Source organism: Coregonus clupeaformis, chromosome 5, assembly GCF_020615455.1.
Source record: "Coregonus clupeaformis isolate EN_2021a chromosome 5, ASM2061545v1, whole genome shotgun sequence".
Lineage (NCBI taxonomy): Eukaryota > Metazoa > Chordata > Actinopteri > Salmoniformes > Salmonidae > Coregonus > Coregonus clupeaformis.
In genome coordinates, this window is record NC_059196.1 from 5234245 (window position 1) to 5255580 (window position 21336).

A 21336-nucleotide genomic window follows, 5' to 3' on the forward strand; every position below is an offset into this window, starting at 1 on the left:
AACAGGTCAGTACCTCAGGCGTAAATGTCAGTTGGCTTTCCATAGCCAAGCATTTAGATGTCGAGACAGCAGGTGCGGTAGAGAGAGAGAGAGAGTCGAAAACAGCTGGTCCGGGACAAGGTAGCACGTCCGGTGAACAGGTCAGGGTTCCATAGCCGCAGGCAGAACAGTTGAAACTGGAGCAGCAGCACGACCAGGTCGACTGTGGGCAGCCAGGAGTCATCAGGCCAGGTAGTCCTGAGGCATGGTTCTAGGGCTCCAGTATGAGATGCTGGAGGCTGAGACAGGGGGGGTCGGGCTACATTACAAGCCTTATTTCATAGTAATTAGTACTATAAATTATTAATCTTGTGTAGAGATGTTACAGAGTAGACAGTATAAAAACCTCCTGTACAAAATTAAGACATGTCTAAAATGATAGGGGCGGGGCTTTCATGTGCGTACAGGTGCAGGCGGGTAGGTGGCCGGTTGTAACGGTTCTCCTTGGGAACGAGGAGAGGAGACAGCTGTATATATTTCAACTCTGGAGAGAGCGGGGACGCCATCATAAATGTATGGGTTTGTGGAGTGACAGGGTTACACTCAAGGGAAACAGAGCGTTGACTTATCGACAAATGATTACGTCTTTGCCCTTGTATGGTGGAAGTGAACCAGCGCCAGTGCTGTGAAATGTTTGCTCGCCGGACGGGAAAACAGAAATAATTCATAAACCATTACCTTTCCATACTGTCGAAGTTCTGCTTCCCGCGTTCACTTTGGCCAGAAGCCGAGCGGAGGAGAGCCCACGGAACAGGAGGCAACTGACGCCTACTCCCTCTGTGTACAAGTTTGCTGTTCCTCCTGTGGCTCGCACCGGGCACGTGCGGTTCATGTTGGGCGATGGCGATTTCTGGGAGAGTCCGAGCGCTCTTGTCAATGTTATGGATTTTTCAAGGTAAGATCATTTTGTGCCACAACTAGTCAGGCTATTTACACTTTTGTTTTTTGGATTATGTAAACAAGTTTGACACATTTTCCACTGTTTCAAACATTTTCGTTCCAGCTCAGTGCGTCATTTATAACACAGACTGTTATGGTCTTCAAGGGCTTGTGGTAGAAGTAATTTTTTTCACATTTAGTCCTTCTGTGTAGCTTTCAGAAGATGTGTGGCATTGGAAAATTCCTCAGGCGATGTAAAAAAAAACATGTCACAAATTGTTTATAAGATTTGGAACTGAAAGGGCTGTGTGGTAGGCTACCACCTGTTTTATAAACATGATGTAGCCTATGAATACCTAAATCCTGTGTGAAGACCTCGCGCTCTAGTCTAGGGTTCTAGTATGATGAAAAGCATATATTGGCTCCAAATCTACATTATTAGATTTCAATAGATCTATGAGATTGATTAGAAATGTGGGACCCACTGTCTGTTCCAAAAGCATTTGCATGGTGTGTTACAATAGTTTTGTAACAACTGTTTTTTCTTCAAATTATCTCCTGAGATTTGGCCCCTGAAATTAAAAGTGATCTAGTACACGGAATAATAAGATATATCCTACATGTTTTTTAGGTGGCTATTATTTGTCTTGTTTCAAAGCACCATTGAACCAGGTGTTGGCTTCCTCAATAGTGGAGGGGAGAAAGGTGTGGTGTGCTCATAGCCTACCTATCTCAAATTTTTTCACCTGTCAGGACAGTTGAAACTATCAAATAGCATTGTGATTCTGATGGTAGAGATGTAGTTTTGAATCAGGTTCTCTCACAGATTGCAGGGATCATCAACTAGATTCAGCCGCGGGTTGATTTCTTTTCTTGAGCGGATGGTCAGGGATCCGGAACATAATTACAAATAATTTGTAGAGTGCAAATAGATCGCAAGAAGCCCAAACAGATATAATATTTGACTAAAACAATCATTTCAAATCTTGCTTACATTTGTATACGATCACATATCTCTCTGTTGTGTGGGAATACTTTGGAACAGATTTACAAAATTAAAATCACATGGAGCTGAGTTGCTGGTGTTTTTAGGCTTTTTTGTCCGACAATAATAAAAACAAATATTTGGAGGGCCAAATAAAATCACCTGTGGGCCGCCAGTTGGGGAACCCTGGCCTATTGGAACCCATTTTGTGTTGAGGAAACCCCCATACTAGATATGTGATTGACTCCCAGCAACAATGAGATGAGCATTGTGGTTGTCACTAAGTTGCCCAGACCACGCTGCTGAAGTCAAAGGAGGTTGTAATCCGCTGATTTGCCTTGGCGTTTTAACAAGGCAAGGACAAGGTACAGATTCACTGGCCAGCCCGGGTGGCGGTCTTGGCTGATGAGATTAAAACGCGAGTGATGACGACTGACTGGCTGAGGAACTGGTTTCACGTCAGACTGGGATTAAAATGGCAAACATGGAGTTGGTGTGTGTTCATCATGACACACTCTGTCCATTCAGCCTGGAGTAAACCCTGTGTTTTAGGATAGGCCATGGCCAACATGAACTGATCAACTCATTGCATTATTTGACTTCTGTCTGTCCTACTGGGGGACAGGGGATTGACAGCAACCATTAGCTCTTCCAGTCAGAGAGGATTTATCATCAATGCCGTAGGACAGGACACCTGAGTGGAGTTTGGTGTTTGATCAATTAGGATAGCAGTAAATAAGGGTGGACAACTGAACTACATGAGCCAGAAAAGGCATTTCCCTTTTGTTAGTATGAAATACATCCCTCAAATTTAAATCTGGACCTCGAAGCCAGTTCCACTGCTTCTTCCATTATTTTTCATTCTGCCCCTCTAATCAGGGACTGATTTAGACCTCGGACACCAGGTGGGTGCAATTAATTATCAGGTAAAACAGAACTAGCAGTACTCCAGACCTCTTAGGGTAAGATTTGAGTACTCAAAATCAGTCCTTGATTAGAGGGGAAGAATGGGGGGAAAAAGCAGTGGAACTGGCTTAGAGGTCCATATTTGAATTTGAAGGCTCTAGGCCAGGGATTTTCAAACCTCTCCTCGGGGACCCCGAACCGTTCCATGTATTTGAACTATTCCACAGCTAACACACCTGATTCAACTTGTAATCATCAAGCCCTTTACTAGGTGAATCAGGTGATCTAGGTCAGGGCTACAACAAAATTGTGAAACATTTGGTGGTCCCAGAGGAGAGGTGCTCTAGACTATCAGCTATAACCACTCAACTCTGCCCCTATAACGTTCTGCAGATGTCAGACCCTGATACTGCAGTTTGCCGCTAGATAGGGAAGGTGATTACGTATGTATGTAGCTAGCCTATGGGTTGGTGTGGGTGTTAGCCATTAGTGTCTCCTGTCGATGTATGTGTACCTTGTGGAGCAGCAGGTGTTAATGTGATCTATGAGCTGCTTTGTCAGGGTTTTGCTCCGTTTCACATGCTGAGTGACAGGTTGCTGATGCCATGTAACTCTGCTCTCTCTGGGGAGGAAGAGCAGTAAAATGAGGCTAGGGGTCTATTGGATTGAGGAAGGGTTGACTAGTGCAAATGTCCAAACTTTAACTTAAACTGGCCAATTAGGCCTGACAGAAGTGATATGATAACATTGCTATGTGACAGTTTTTTATTTATTGAGACAGCTGATTCGACAAACATGTTATTTTCGTAGCTTGCAAGCGTAAATTATTCTGCCACTTTCAAGGGTGTCCAATCAAAAACGCATATTTTGACCAATGGGGTAAAATATGTTAATCCTCTAAGAAAACCAATGGTTGAAACTTAATGTTTCTATCATAATCCGTTCAAAAGTTATTGGAGTTTTTACCCTTGTAAAGATAGCCAAGATTAGGGTGACAATCAATGGAGGCCAGAGAAAAAAAGTGGTCAAAAATCAGGAAAATAGCATTGCGTCAGCTTTACATTACATTTTTACATTTTAGTCATTTAGCAGACGCTCTTATCCAGAGCGACTTACAGGAGCAATTAGGGTTAAGTGCCTTGCTCAAGGGCACATTTACGTCAGCTCACCGTTGAACTCGTCATCTTTCTTCTCAAATCCAGAGGACATAAAACAATATAGGAGGTAAGATAGATATCGATTTTGAGACATAACATGTAGTATTTTCATATTATATTATACACTTTTCATATTAATGCAAAATTCCTGTTATTTTTCAAAGATTTCTCAGAAAAACAAGCTGATCTCTGTGAAATGTCAACAGAGCACTGAGCGTACTGCAAGCTTTTTATTTGGAAAGCATTTTACATTTAATTCAGCTTATAAGATGCTAATTTAGCTTTTTGCCACCTGTGGAAACAACTTTGAAGATGACCACCACAACATGTAAAATCCCCAAAAGTCGCTGCGAGAAGTGGCACCGCTCTGTCAACAGAGCTCTGTGCTTATTATTGGATATATTAGGTTATGAAATCGGACTTTTTGGCTATAATGTTAATAATATGTTAGAGGGAGACCCCACTGAACGATTCAGAACATGAAGAATCATATTTGTCTTGGTAAAATGTATTTTATAACATAAGGAAGTGAAATTTCATCATCAAAGCGTGTTTTCACCCGCTCTAGTCAGAGTGGGTAGACACCCTACACTTTCTATGTCAAATCATAGTAGGAGATATACTGTCCTGTACTGAAATATGTGAATTTATGTTGGGTACATGTGAGCGATTAGTCACTAAGTAATCGTAGTGCTTTATGTTAGGCAAAAATATTTGGTATCAAAGATGATTGAACAGTAGTACTGTTTCCCCCCCCAGAAGTTTTACTTGTGTTCAGCAGTGTCTATATATGAAGTTAGCAAAAGCACATTTATTCCATTGTAACAGTGGAGGCGGATGGAACGGAGGGAGCCAGTGCCTCGGAGTCAGCTCCTCTCTCAGCAGAGACCATTAGCAAGGCTAATGTCCAGCTAGTTGGGGCAATTATATATACCCCCCACAACGCAGCCAGGACGTGTAGCACCTACACAGTCAATATTTAATCTCATTAACTCCTACTACTACTGACAGTGAATGGACGAACATGTTACACTGAGTTGTTTTAATATTTGTATTTGAATATTTATGGTAATGTTCACTCCTCCGTGTTTATCTTTCCATTCTGTTAGTTGTTTGAGCTCCCTTCAGAATAGCATACAGTAGCCTTCTTTTATACACTGCCAATATGTTGAGGTGTCTGTCTGAATTAGCAGAAAGACAAAAGTAGCCTACAATGGTTGTGTTTTTAATGGGTTGAAAATAAGCCTATAAATAGGCCTGTCTTTGTGGCACAATGATACTCAGTCGAACATACAGTACAATGATTTATGTTGTCTGTCGAGTCTACTATGGTACAGTGTAACTCTGTGGGGAAGGAAACAGAAGTTCTGATGGTGAAGCTGAGTCTGACAATTGAGTGCAGTGCAGTGAAGCGAGCTGAGGCTGAGGCACGCTGATTGACTGCAGTGAAGGTGGCGGTGTGGGTGCTGCCACAGCTGCAGCCTGACAGGAGCCCTTCACCACCACCACCACATCTCCATCTAGGTCCTGTCCTCATGTGACTAATGATGCAGGGGAGGGCAGGCATAAGGCAGGGGGGGGTCAGGCATCAGGCAGGGGAGGGCAGGCAGGGGAGGGAAGGTGTGGGAGGGCAGGCAGGGGAGGGGAGGTAGGGGAGGGAAGGTGAGGCAGGGCAGTGCAGGCAGGCAGGGGGGGAGGGCAGGTGGGAGAGGGCAGGCGTCAGGCAGGGGAGGGGAGGGGGAGGTCAGGTATGGGAGGGAAGTGGGGTAGGAAGGCAGGAGAATGGAAGGCAGGGGAGGGAAGGGGTGGGCAGGAAGGAAAGGGGGAGGGGGGAACGGAAGGCTCAGGTCGCCAGGAAGATGAGTCGGAACACAGGCCAATGAGGCCACACCACTATCATTCCACTCTGACAATTACTGATTGAGACAATGTGCTCCTTGCTTTGGCCTCAATAGTGTTTCAGTTCATTTATTCACCTTTAAGTGTTGATTTTTATATAATTTGGTTTGACTCAATTTCACTTTTCATACAATGCATGTCAGTTGGAGTACTTGATGTCCAGGGGTTAACAGTATCATATTGAAATATTGGATGTTCTGGACATGTGAAAGTATGTAGAGGAAAGACGTGTAGCATGCCACATGCCATAGATCAGAACAAAACCACATTCAGTTGAGATTTATGTAGATTTGTTTTTGCAATTCATTACAATCGTGTTGAGTCTAGTGTGAGGTGGGAGGCTGTGGTGTTCTAGTCTCAGCTTCCTGAATATGTCATTAAGATAGAGGGGAATAACAGTTGTACATCCTCTATCTTTCATGTACCAACACAAACAGCCCTTTGTTAAAACGGAAACCTCTGTAAAAGCATCTTTCAATGACATTTTAAAATGTCTTGCCATTGATTTCCAAGGCAGGGTACAAAGGTGTGAAAAGCAGTGGTCCGTAAAACCTGCCTTTATTCTGTTGGCTTTGTTGTGCAGGTAGGAGACAAATTACCGGATCGAAGAGAAGAGTTTTGTTGTGAGCGGGTGGAAGATTAGTTGTTTGTGTTTTAATTATAGAGCGATGGGATCCGGGGGTGTAATAGCAGAGGATGGGTCTGTGGTATAGAGCTGTTAGAGATTGGTTAGCTCTGTAATGGTGAATGAAAGGCTCGCAGAGTAAAGCTAGATGGGTTTGTCATGGAAAAAGGGCAGAAGATGGCTGTGCTTGAACAGAGGAGGGAGATTGATGGTTTTGGCTGTGGGGAGATGAGAGATTAGTATTCATTGCGGAGTGAGAGAGAGGCATGCATTGTCGGGGCCAGATGGATGGGGTAGATCAGGAGGTGTGTGACCTGGTCTTAGAAGGTGACGTCTGGTTCTAAGGAGGGTTCCCGGGGGCAATCTGGGAGCCTACTACAGGGGATGGATCCGCAGAGAGGGAGAGGAAAATGTCCTCCCGTGTGCTACCTATATCCCCCCACTAGAATCCCAATACATTAATGAAGACAGCTTCTTCATCCTAGAGGGGGCCTGTAGGATGAAGACAGCTTCTTCATCCTACAGGCCCTGGGACATGTACAGTGGCTTGCGAAAGTATTCACCCCCCTTGGCATTTTTCCTATTTTGTTGCCTTACAGCCTGGAATTAAAATTTATTTTTTGGGGTTTGTATCATTTGATTTACACAACATGCCTACAACTTTGAAGATGCAAAATATATTTTATTGTGAAACAAACAAGAAATAAGACAAGAAAACTGAAAGCTTGAGCGTGCATAACTATTCACCCCCCCCAAAGTCAATACTTTGTAGAGCCACCTTTTGCAGCAATTATAGCTGCAAGTCTCTTGGGGTATGTCTCTATAAGCTTGGCACATCTAGCCACTGGGATTTTTGCCCATTCTTCAAGGCAAAACTGCTCCAGCTCCTTCAAGTTGGATGGGTTACACTGGTGTACAGTGATCTTTAAGTCATACCACAGATGAAAAAACATCCCCACAGCATGATGCTGCCACCACCGTGCTTCACTGTTCTCGGGGTGATGAGAGGTGTTGGGTTTGCGCCAGACATTGCGTTTTCCTTGATGGCCAAAAAGCTCAATTTTAGTCTCATCTGACCAGAGTACCTTCTTCCATATGTGTGAGGAGTCTCCCACATGCCTTTTGGCAAACACCAAACGTGTTTGCTTATTTTTTTATTTATGCAATTGGTTTTTTCTGGCCACATTTCTGGAAAGCCCAGCTCTGTGGAGTGTACGGCTTAAAGTGGTCCTTTGGACAGATACTCCAATCTCCGCTGTGGAGCTTTGCAGCTCCTTCATGGTTATCTTTGGTGTCTGTTGCCTCTCTGATTATTGCCCTCGTTGCCTGGTCTGTGAGTTTTGGTGGGCGGCCCTCTTGGCAGGTTTGTTGTGGTGCCATATTCTTTCAATTTTTTAATAATGGATTTTATCGTGCTCCTTGGGATGTTAAAAGTTTCAGATATTTTTTTATAACCCAACCCTGATCTGTACTTCTCCACAACTTTGTCCCTGACCTGTTTGAAGAGCTCCTTGGTCTTCATGGTGCCCCTTGCTTAGTGGTGTTGCAGACTCTGGGGCCTATATATACAGGTGTATATATATACTGAGATCATGTGACAGATCATGTGACACTTAGATTGCACACAGGTGGACTTTATTTAACTAATTATGTGACTTATGAAGGTAATTGGTTGCACCAGATCTTATTTAGGGGCTTCATAGCAAAGGGGGTGAATACATATACACGCACCACTTTTCCGTTATTGATTTTTTTGAATTTTTTGAAAGAAGTTATTTTTTTCATTTCACTTCACCAATTTGGACTATTTTGTGTATGTCCATTACATGAAATCCAAATCCATTTAAATTACAGGTTGTAATGCAACAAAATAGGAAAAACGCCAAGGGGGATGAATACTTTTGCAAGGCACTGTACTAGTCTGTGGCGACCTAAATGCCAGAACTGGACAAGGAGACTCTTGACAGTAGTACTGTAGACTACTTTATCACTGACCTCAACCCAGAGTCTCTCAGAGCGTTCACAGTCAGCCCACTGACACCTCAGATCACAGTCTACTTGAACAGAGCAATACTCAGTCATGAGGCATCAAAGCCAAAGGAACTGAATAATATCAATAAATGCTATAGATGGAAGGAAAGTAGTGTGGAAACCTACCAAACAACAATTAGGCAACAACAGATTCAATCCCTTTTAGACAACTTCCTGGACAAAACGTTTCACTGTAATAGTGAAGGTAGAAAACCTAAACAGTACATTTGACCTCTCAGCTTCCCTATCAAATCTAAACATTTCAAGCAGACAACCAAAGAAAATTAACAACAATGACAAATGGTTTGATGAAGAATGCAAAAACCTAAGAATGAACCAAAAACATAGAGACCCAGAAAACCTTAGCCTACACCTTTTTTATGCTGAATCACTGAAACAATACAGAAATACACTACGGGGAAAAAAAGGAACAGCACGTCATGCAATTGAAGAATTCATAGAATCTAACCACTTCTGGGAAAATTGCAACACACTAAGCAAACAATAACATGAAGAGTTATCTATCCAAAACGGCGATGTATGGATAAACCACTTCCCCAATCTTTTTGGCTCTATAACAAAGAACAAACAGCAAAAACATATACATGATCAAATACAAATCTTAGAATCAACTATTAAAGACTATCAGAACCCACTGGATTCTCCAATTACATTGAATGAACTACAGGACAAAATACAAACCCTCCAACCCAAAAAACGCCTGTTGTGTTGATCCTAAATTAAATGATAAAATAGAAAGAAAGCGGTATTGGGGGAAATACATACGACATTATAAAAATCCATATACACAAACAAGTGTGCGGTTAAAATTGGCAAAAAACACACGTTTATTTCCACAGGGCTGTTGGGTGAGACAAGGATGCAGTTTGAGCCCCACCCTCTTCAACATACAGTGGGGGAAAAAAGTATTTAGTCAACCACCAATTGTGCATGTTCTCCCACTTAAAACGATGAGAGAGGCCTGTAATTTTCATCATAGGTACACGTCAACTATGACAGACAAATTGAGAAGAAAAAAAATCCAGAAAATCACATTGTAGGATTTTTTATGAATTTATTTGCAAATTATGGTGGAAAATAAGTATTTGGTCACATACAAACAAGCAAGATTTCTGGCTCTCACAGACCTGTAACTTCTTCTTTAAGAGGCTCCTCTGTCCTCCACTCGTTACCTGTATTAATGGCACCTGTTTGAACTTATCAGTATAAAAGACACCTGTCAACAACCTCAAACAGTCACACTCCAAACTCCACTATGGCCAAGAACAAAGAGCTGTCAAAGGACACCAGAAACAAAACTGTAGACCTGCACCAGGCTGGGAAGACTGAATCTGCAATAGGTAAGCAGCTTGGTTTGAAGAAATCAACTGTGGGAGCAATTATTAGGAAATGGAAGACATACAAGACCACTGATAATCTCCCTCGATCTGGGGCTCCACGCAAGATCTCACCCCGTGGGGTCAAAATGATCACAAGAACGGTGAGCAAAAATCCCAGAACCACACGGGGGGACCTAGTGAATGACCTGCAGAGAGCTGGGACCAAAGTAACAAAGCCTACCATCAGTAACACACTACGCCGCCAGGGACTCAAATCCTGCAGTGCCAGACGTGTCCCCCTGCTTAAGCCAGTACATGTCCAGCCCGTCTGAAGTTTGCTAGAGTGCATTTGGATGATCCAGAAGAGGATTGGGAGAATGTCATATGGTCAGATGAAACCAAAATAGAACTTTTTGGTAAAAACTCAACTCGTCGTGTTTGGAGGACAAAGAATGCTGAGTTGCATCCAAAGAACACCATACCTACTGTGAAGCATGGGGGTGGAAACATCATGCTTTGGTGCTGTTTTTCTGCAAAGGGACCAGGACGACTGATCCGTGTAAAGGAAAGAACGAATGGGGCCATGTATCGTGAGATTTTGAGTGAAAACCTCCTTCCATCAGCAAGGGCATTGAAGATGAAACGTGGCTGGGTCTTTCAGCATGACAATGATCCCAAACACACCGCCCGGGCAACGAAGGAGTGGCTTCGTAAGAAGCATTTCAAGGTCCTGGAGTGGCCTAGCCAGTCTCCAGATCTCAACCCCATAGAAAATCTTTGGAGGGAGTTGAAAGTCCGTGTTGCCCAGCGACAGCCCCAAAACATCACTGCTCTAGAGGAGATCTGCATGGAGGAATTGTCCAAAATACCAGCAACAGTGTGTGAAAACCTTGTGAATACTTACAGAAAATGTTTGACCTGTGTCATTGCCAACAAAGGGTATATAACAAAGTATTGAGAAACGTTTGTTATTGACCAAATACTTATTTTCCACCATAATTTGCAAATAAATTCATAAAAAATCCTACAATGTGATTTTCTGGATTTTTTTCCCTCATTTTGTCTGTCATAGTTGACGTGTACCTATGATGAAAATTACAGGCCTCTCTCATCTTTTTAAGTGGGAGAACTTGCACAATTGGTGGCTGACTAAATAATTTTTTTCACCCACTATATGTGACCGACCGGCTCGATTCGGTCTTATGTAGCAAAATTTGAAATTGTGTTTTTTACATTGGATAAAAGTAGAGACTCAGAGATAGAAAATGGTATATCATACACTACAGTTGAGGAACAATGGGAAAGTAATTCTGCTTTGAAAGTTGATAAACTTTTAACCACCGGCCATAGTCAATGGGTGTTGAGCGTTCGTAAATTTGTCAGTTATTCTGCGCTCTGGCACACTCAGACGAGAGTGATCTGAAATCGGAGCCAGAGAGCGAATTTACCAGCTACGTCTATCAACAGTTGTCGCATTGACATCAAGAACATTCTATTGAAATGGTTACTTGCATAGTGGAGTCTTTTGTTAAGACATGTAGCTAGCTAGCTAGCTAAACAATGAACTATAATCTCAACTCATGACATTACTACCCTGCATGAATCTGCAGGTAGCTAACCAACCAGGTTCAATGTTAGCTAGCTAGCTAACATTAGGCTATAACTAGCCAAGCAAATGACTCTGAGATACGAATAATAAGATCATACTTATAACGTTAGCTAGTGAGCCAGCCAGCTAACGTTAGCTAGCTTTCTAACAGTACACTTTAACTTGAAATGCAAACGACTTTCTGTCAAAATTAGAAACGTGTAATATCTGAAAATGTAGCTAGCTAGACTATCTTACCCGTGCTCTGAAATCAGAGTAGATAGCCAGAGCGAATTTACCAGCTACGTCTATCAACAGTTGTCGCAGTGACATTCTATTGAAATGGCTACTTGCATAGTGGAGTCTTTTGTTAAGACATGTAGCTAGCTAGCAAACTAAACAATGAACTATAATCTCAACTCATGACATTACTACCCTGCATGAATCTGCAGGTAGCTAACCAACCAGGTTCAATGTTAGCTAGCTAGCTAACATTAGGCTATAACTAGCCAAGCAAATGACTCTGAGATACGAATAATAAGATCATACTTATAACGTTAGCTAGTGAGCCAGCCAGCTAACGTTAGCTAGCTTTCTAACAGTACACTTTAACTTGAAATGCAAACGACTTTCTGTCAAAATTAGAAACGCATCAAATCTGAAAATGTAGCTAGCTAGACTATCTTGCCCGTATACATCATGGTTGGATGCTTCTCCCTGTCATGGATGCCATGGTTGCCATTAGTCTGAAGATGTAATCCGGAGACAGGTGTTTTCTCAATCTCCTTAGCTATCATACTTTAATTCCACTGATTTCAAAACGCGGTCCTCCAGAAAGTGGAGAGCAACACTTATGCAGTTAAACTAAGCAATATATATATTTTTTAAAAGCAGTGTTAGACAGGATTACCTACACATACTGACCAGCTCAAATAGACAGAAGCGTGCTATATGGCAGACCAATCCGACCTAATCTCTTGGCATGTCCAGCCCACTCATTATCTCAGCCAATCATGGCTAGCGGGAAGGTTGCTGTCTTTTTCTGTGGCTAAACCAACTAGGCTCGTAATTTAACAATTTTATTCGTATTTACAGATGGAATACACGTTTATTATTAAGGCACATGAAAGTTCACGTTCCAGAAGGTATTTCTGCCAAAAAACGTTCAAATGGCTCTCCTGTGAAGTAGTGACCCGTGACATACGCCTAGTTTCCTGCAACGAGTCACATATATACAGTGCATTCTGAAAATATTCAGACCATGATTTTTTCCACATTTTGTTACTTTACAGCCTTATTCTAAAATGTATTAAATTGTTAGTTTTTTCCCCTCATCAATCTACACACAATACCCCATAATGACAAAGCAAAAACAAATACTGAAATATTACATTTACATACATTTTCAGACCCTTTACTCAGTACTTTGTTGAAGCAGCTTTGGCAGCGATTACAGCCTCGAGTCTTCTTGGGTATGACGCTACAAGCTTGGCACACCTGTATTTGGGGAGTTTCTCCCATTCATCTCTGCAGATCCTCTCAAGCTCTGTCAGGTTGGATGGGGAGCGTCTCAACACAGCTATTTTCAGGTCTTTCCAGAGATGTTAGATCGGGTTCAAGTCCGGGCTCTGGCTGGGCCACTCAAGGACATTCAGAGACTTGTCCCGAAGCCACTCCTGCATTCTCTTGGCTGTGTGCTTAGGGTCGTTGTCCTGTTGGAAGGTGAACCTTCACCCCAGTCTGAGGTCCTGAGCGCTCTGGAGCAGGTTTTCATCAAGGATCTCTCTGTACTTTGCTCCGTTCATCTTTCCCTCGATCCTGACTAGTCTCCCAGTCCCTGCCGCTGAGAACATCCCCACAGCATGATGCTGCCACCACCATGCTTCACTGTAGGGATGGTGCCAGGTTTCCTCCAGATGTGACACTGGGCATTCAGACCAAATAGTTCAATCTTGGTTTCATCAGACCAGAGAATCTTTGTTTCTCATGCTCTGAGAGTCCTTTAGGTGCCTTTTGGCAAACTCCAAGCGGGCTGTCATGTGCCTTTTACTGAGGAGTGGCTTCCGTCTGGCCACTCTATGATAAAGGCCTGATTGGTGGAGTGCTGCAGAGATGGTTGTCCTTCTGGAAGGTTCTCCCATCTCCACAGAGGAACTCTGGAGCTCTGTCAGAGTGACCATTGGGTTCTTGGTCACCTCCCTGACCAAGGCCCTTCTCCCCCGATTGCTCAGTTTGGCCGGGCGGCCAGCTCTAGGAAGAGTCTTGGTGGTTCCAAACTTCTTCCATTCAAGAATTATGGAGGCCACTGTGTTCTTGAAGACTTTCAATGCTGCAGAAATGTTTTGATACCCTTCCCCAGATCTGTGCCTCGACACAATCCTCATGGCTTGGTTTTTGCACTGACATGCACTGTGAACTGTGGGACCTTTATATAGACAGGTGTGTGCCTTTACAAATCATGTCCAATCAATTGAATTTACCACAGGATGATCAATGGAAACAGGATGCACCTGAGCTCAATTTCGAGTCTCATAGCAAAGGGTCTGAATACTTTTGTAAATAAGGTATATCTGTTTTTTATTTTAAATACATTTGCACAAATGTATAAAAACCTGTTTTTGCTTTGTCATTATGGTGTACTGTGTGTAGATTGTTGAGGATTTTTATTAATTTAATCAATTTTAGAATAAGGCTGTAACGTAACAAAATGTGGAATAAGGGAAGGTGTCTGAATACTTTCCGAATGCACTGTATCAACGAATTGGCGAGGGCACTAGAACAGTCTACAGCACCCCGCCTCACCCTACTAGAATCTGAAGTCAAATGTCTACTGTTTGCTGATGATCTGGTGCTTCTGTCCCCAACCAAGGAGGGCCTACAGCAGCACCTATATATTCTGCACAGATTCTGTCAGACCTGGGCCCTAACAGTATATCTCAGTAAGACAAAAATAATGGTGTTCCAAAAAAGGTCCAGTTGCCAGGACCACAAATACAAATTCAATCTAGACACCGTTGCCCTAGAGCACACAAAAAACAATACATACCTCAGCCTAAACATCAGCGCCACAGGTAACTTCCACAAAGCTGTGAACGATCTGAGAGTCAAGGCAAAAAGGGCCTTCTACTCCATCAAAAGGAACATAAAATTAGACAAACCAATTAGGATCTGGCTAAAAATACCCTTTATGGTTGTGAGGTCTGGGGTCCGCTCACCAACCAAGAATTCACAAAATGGGACAAACACCAAATTGAGACTCCATGCAGAATTCTGCAAAAATATAATCTGTGTACAACGTAAAACACCAAATAATGCATGCTGAGCAGAATTAGGCCGATATCGGCTAATTATCTAAATTAATTCTACAACCACCTAAAAGGAATCGATTCCCAAACCTTCCATAACAAAGCCATCACCTACAGAGAGATGAACCTGGAAAAGCGTCCCCTAAGCAAGCTGTTCCTGGGGCTCTGTTCACAAACACAAACAGACCCCACAGAGCCCCAAGACAGCAACACAATTAGACCCAACCAATCATGAGAAAACAAAAAGATAATTACTTGACACATTGGAAAGAATTAACAAAAAAAAACTGAGCAAACTAGAATTCTATTTGGCCCTAAACAGAGAGTACACAGTGGCAGAATACCACTGTGACTGACCCAAAATTAAGGAAAGCTTTGGCTCTGTACAGACTCAGTGAGCATAGCCTTACTATTGAGAGAGGCCGCCGTTGGCAGACCTGGCTCTCAAGAGAAGACCGGCTATGTGCACACGGACCACAGAATGAGGTGGAAACTGAGCTGCACTTCCTAACCTGCCAAATGTATGACCATATTAGAGACACATATTTCCCTCAGATTACACAGACCCACAAATCCAATTTCATAACATACCTGTTTTGACATAGAATTTTACAGCCATGCTCATAGGCTGCATTTACACAGGCAGCCCAATTCTGATATTTTGCCCAATTGCTGGCAAAAGAGCTGATCTGATTTGGCCAAAGACCAATTAGTGGAAAAATATCAGAATCGGGCTGTCTATGTAAAGACAACCTTAGACCCTCATTTACATATTAGTAATTTAGCACCCAGGGGTGGCCCCAGGACCGAGTTTGAAAAACCCTGATTTAGCAGATGCTATAGTAGTGAGTGCATACATTTTCATACTTTTTTTGTTGTTGATTTTTTGGTACTGGTTCCGTGTGAATCGAACCCACAACCCTGACATTGCAAGCACCATTCTCTACCAGCTGAGCCACATGGGACCCTCAGGTAGCCTTTCTATCTCTAACATCAATCTACACTGTGTGTTACATTTTGCCCTGTTCCTCTGGTAGAATGGAAATCGCTATTAAAATTAATACCTCAGGGTTTTTGGTACTACTGGTGTTAAAAATAGAAACACTACAACCAAGCAGGAGAGAGACCAATCTCAGTGTGTTTTACAACTGCCTTCTTTAAAACCCTAAAGTAATTGGGTCAATTACACGATCCTATCTCCGGAATTGACTGAAAACTCTGTTGGAAGCATGGACCCAGGGAAGGCAATATCCTTAAAGCCAGACGCAGTAGATCCCAAATATATATTTTTTTCTGGTTTAATATATCTCAATGTATAGATGGAAGATGGATTTGCCATTTGGATCACTTCGAAATGATACAAATGAAGGTTTACGAATTATAAGTACAACAGCTTTGTTTACAAATTGCAGGTCAGATTTCCCTAGGTAATTATGACGCATAGGCCTATTGATAATTTATCTGTCCCTCTGATCCATCCACGACTACAGCAACACATCAACAATACATATCTAGCTATATACCTCTCATTACAAACTGGACACTATGGATAATAATCACGAAAGCCAGCTCTGTCTACTGGTAAGTGAAGCAAGCTAGCTAGCTAATTTGTGACTCGTTTCAGGAAACAAAGTTGTGGAGAAGTGCAGATCAGGGTTGGGTTATTTAAAAATATCAGAAACTTTGAACATCCCACGGAGCACCATTAAATCCATCATTCAAAAATGGAAAGAATTCAACCTTATTGGCTGAATGGAGAATGTCTAATCAAACCAAATACATTTATTTGCCCTGCGCTGTCATTGGCTCCTCTAGTAACGTTTCATCAGAGTGATATATGTATGATAACAGGAGAAATTAGGTTACATATCGGGGGGTAAATATACAGAACGATTTCTATTAGATGTTCTCAGGAGTGGAACTTTTTAGCGTTTCTCATTTCTATTTCAAGCCCCGAGGTTGCCTGGTTGGTTCTCTAAATTGATGCGCGCAGGGCTGCTTCTCAGAAACCTGCTTCGACCTGATAAACCCAGTAACCATGGCATTTTCAGAGGGCTTGCTCAGGCTCCCTTAAAGTATTTTCCATTTCAGGTGTTAAGATGAAGTCATAATATTCACTCAATTCACGTGGTTCGGCGTCTACCATACCTCATGTCCCTAAAATATGCAATTAATTCGGACATATTTGACCCCCATTCAAGGTGTTTTGTCAAATCTGAAACTGATGCCATTTTTCTGTTCAGTTGTTTCAAATCATTCTATGTTATATAACAGGCTGAAGCTCTGAATGGCTTTACTTCAAAAAGTATTATCTCAGTGGGTATTCTGCTCACTGATTCTATTTCTAATGCAGCACTACTATTAGTCCATGTAATCAACACAGAATCAGCCATCATGTACTCAGAATAGCAGACGTCACCTTTGTCAGAAATGAATTACTAAAAGCTAATTTTGGGGTTGGATGACTCAGATGCATACAGAGAGAGAGACTCTGATGTGTAAAATAGAGGATGAAGGGTTGTGGGGAATTGATTTACTGGTTGGGAAGGTCTCTGGCCAGTCAGGCCTGACACTAAGATCTGTAGTCTCTATCACAGTCAGTGGCATGTTCAGACAGGCAGGTTCAGGCCACATACTGTAAGACCAGTGCAATGTTCAGTTGCTAAATGTTATCGAACGTTGCAGATTGAAATGCCATGAATAGAGCCGACGTGATTCCTTGTTCTACATGTCGGAAAGGCATGTTTGTTCTACATAACATATTTCATTCTGAACGTTCCAAAACGTTGTCCTGCTGAACGCGCTTCAGGCTTAGAGGCTCGTGATCTGCATAACCATGTGTCCACCTCCGTGACTGTTAGGTGTTTGAAGCCCCCCTGTATTCTTTCAAGGGTGCAGTCATACAAACAATTGGACACTCACCGAGCATGTCAGTATTCATTGGAGTTTTCATCCACCATTATAAATATAGCAATCCTAACCATTCCCTCCCCTTGCCGCAATCCACTGAAGCTATTCCAGTGAGCGCTGATTGGATCGCTGCTATGATTCTCTGCAAAACATAAATAATTCTCTCTCTGTGTGTCAATTAGGATCAGCTTGCTTTATACCATGTGGTTCTGCAGCACTCTGTGGGCCAAATATTGGTCCAGGACCAGCATGACATGCACAGTAGCAGGGCAGTGGAGAGGTGAGATGAATGATAACAGAAACAGTACTACTGCGTGGAGTGGTTGCAGAGAAGAGGGGCTTGGTCTCTCACTTCACAGTTCAATAGGTACAATATCAGTTTTTTACTGGTCTTGGTTTGGCGTTTAAAGATTTATAACTGTTACAAAAACTATATTCTCCTTTAGGCTATTGTTTACTGCTGCACTGTTAAAAAAAAAAGCGTTATATAAAAAAAAAGCATCACATAAAAAGATTCAATGTTTTAACAAGCTGCCAACATTTTGTGTGTTGGGAATCTGAAAAATTGTTATTACAGGTAGGCCTAATTGATGTACTGTTAAATTAATTTAGTAAATTAAGATTAGTTCTTTGGTCATCATGGAGATGAAAGGAAGCTTTAGAGTAGGGCTGGGTGATATATCAAATTAATTTGATTAATCCAGATGTATGTTTTGCAAGGTTTTTATTTTTATTAGCATTTATGTCTGGTTGTTCTCATGTTGTCTTTTTGGTCTCATCTCCTTCTTTCCTTCTGTGCTGTGTGCACCTTCCCACTCATATACCAATCCCCTCCCCCTGCCACTCAAAACAACAACGATGAAACACCACTTCTTCCTTTCTGACAAGCAGTTTCAACTCGCTATTTGCATTTGAGGTTTGGGCCAACAGAATCGGTCATATAGACAATATTTCAGTGTAATAGAGAGCTTAAAGGAGAGCATTGTCATATTTTTTGGCATTGTAATTTCAGAAAATATCCATATTATATCCCCCCAAAATTGGGGCCCATACAAAATCACATTCTGAAAATGCAGCCTTTCTATTTGACAGTCTTCTGTTGTCAAATTGGAAAGTTGCACCCTACCTCTCTTCCATCAGCGTCACTGAGAGGCATGGTCATCTCCTCCTCGAGCACAATAGTGATGGGAAGTTTGGCTTTCTTTACTGACTCGTTCAGTTAAAAGAACAAATCTTTCGACTAATTTCATTCATTTGAGTCAGTAATGCCTAGAGCACGTAGGACCCCCTACCGGCGAACGATGAACTGAAAACTCGAAAGAATCATGATTCTACAAGCCTCTCGTTCACATCTCGTTCACCATACACTAAAAAACAAATGTTATTGTTTCAACTAATTACTATTAAGTAACTGAGTTCATAGGCTTTTTTTGTTTACTCAACATTTCGGTCCAAGTGTTACCTGAACAAACAAAAAAATAGCTGTCCCAAACTTGAGAAAACGTAGGCAAAAATCCAGTCAACTTAAAATGACGTGTTTGCTCAACTTGTCTCATATGTTAATTTAACTCAAAATTATTACTTGGGCATCTTACCTAAAAAAGGCTGTGGAACTAGTTACACACACACAAAGTGCTTTTACAGTGAGGGAAAAAAGTATTTGATCCCCTGCTGATTTTGTACTTTGGCCCACTGACAAAGACATGATCAGTCTATAATTTTAATGATAGGTTTATTTGAACAGTGAGAGACAGAATAACAACAAAAAAATCCAGAGAATCGCATGTCAAAAATGTTATAAATTGATTTGCATTTTAATGAGGGAAATAAGTTTTTGACCCCCTCTCAATCAGAAAGATTTCTGGCTCCAGGTGTCTTTTATACAGGTAACGAGCTGAGATTAGGAGCACACTCTTAAAGGGAGTGCTCCTAAAGGGAGCTGAAGGTTTGAGTTGCCAAACGTCAGCCTATAAACCTTAATGACTTGGAGAAGATCTGCAAAGAGGAGTGGGACAAAATCTCTCCTGAGATGTGTGCAAATCTGGTGGCCAACTACAAGAAACGTCTGACCTCTGATTGCCAACAAGGGTTTTGCCACCAAGTACTAAGTCATGTTTTGCAGAGGGGTCAAATACTTATTTCCCTCATTAAAATGCAAATCAATTTATAACATTTTTGACATGCAGTTTTCTGGATTTCTTTGTTGTTATTCTGTCTCTCACTGTTCAAATAAACCTACCATTAAAATTATAGACTGATCATTTATTTGTCAGTGGGCAAACGTACAAAATCAGCAGGGGATCAAATACTTTTTTCCCCTCACTGTACATACAATGTGTTCAATTTACATATTTGACACACGTTGACATACATTATTACATTGTGCATGTGCATTTCCTACAGTAATGTCCTCACCTCGGAGTTGAACCCACACAACCTCTTGCTTCATGGCATTCCAATCACACCTGTATTTGGGGAGCTTCTCCTATTCTTCTCTGCAGATCCGCTCAAGCTCTGTCAGGTTGGATGGGGAGCGTCGCCGCACAGCTATTTTCAGGTCTCTCCAGAGATGTTCGATCGGGTTCAAGTCCAGGCTCTGGCTGGGCCACTCAAGGACATTCAGAGACTAGTCCCGAAGCCACTCCTGCGTTATCTTGGCTGTGTGCTTTGGGTTGTTGTCCTGTTGGAAGGTGAACCTTCGCCCCAGTCTGAGGTCCTGAGCGCTCTGGAGCAGGTTTTCATCAAGGAACTCTCTGTACTTTGCTCCTTTCATCTTTGCCTCGATCCTGACTAGTCTCCCAGTCCCTGCCGCTGAAAAACATCCCCACAGCATGATGCTGCCACCACCATGCTTCACCGTAGGGATGGTGCCAGGTTTACTCCAGATGTCACGCTTGGCATTCAGGCCAAAGAGTTCAATCTTGGTTTCATCAGACCAGAGAATCTTCTTTCTCATGGTCTGAGAGTCTTTAGGTGCCTTTTGCCAAACTCCAAATGGGCTGTCGTGCCTTTTACTGAGGAGTGGCTTCCATCTGGCCTCTCTACCATAAAGGCCTGATTAGTGGAGTGCTGCAGAGATGGTTGTCCTTCTGGAAGTTTCTCCCATCTCCACAGAGAAACTCTAGAGCTCTGTCAGAGTGACCAACGGGTTCTTGGTCACCACCCTGACCAAGGCCCTTCTCCCCCGATTGCTCAGTGTGGCCGGGCAGCCAGCTCTAGGAAGAGTCTTGGTGGTTCCAAACTTCTTCCAATTAAGAATGATGGAAGCCACTGTGTTCGTGGGGACCTTCAATGCTGCAGAAATTTTTTGGTACCCTTCCCCAGATCTGTGCCTCAACACAATCCTGTCTCGGAGTTCTACAGACAATTCCTTCGACCTCATGGCTTGGTTTTTTCTCTGACATGAACTGTCAACTGTGGGACCTTATATAGACAGGTGTGTGCCTTTCCAAATCATGTCCAATCAATTGAATTTACCACAGGTGGACTCCAATCAAGTTGTAGAAACATCTCAAGGATGCTCAATGGAAACAGGATGCACCTGGGCTAAATTTCGAGTCTCATAGCAAAGAGTCTAAATACTTATGTAAATAAATAAAAACCTGTTTTTGCTTTGTCATTATGGGGTATTGTGTGTAGATTGATGAGTAATTTTTATTTATTTAATCAATT

At 42.2% G+C, this 21336-nt stretch overlaps 1 protein-coding gene across 1 annotated transcript in view; it reads left to right on the forward strand.

Annotated features, from left to right (window-relative positions):
* The first annotated feature begins 499 nt into the window (after positions 1–499).
* Positions 500–21336, forward strand: part of esamb (endothelial cell adhesion molecule b) — an 87996-nt gene continuing 67159 nt past the window's right edge. Inside the window, exon 1 of the mRNA XM_041876979.2 lies at positions 500–934. Coding sequence (XP_041732913.1) covers positions 880–934 — 55 coding nt within the window. The 5' untranslated portion in view covers positions 500–879. The remainder of the gene's footprint in view (positions 935–21336) is intronic.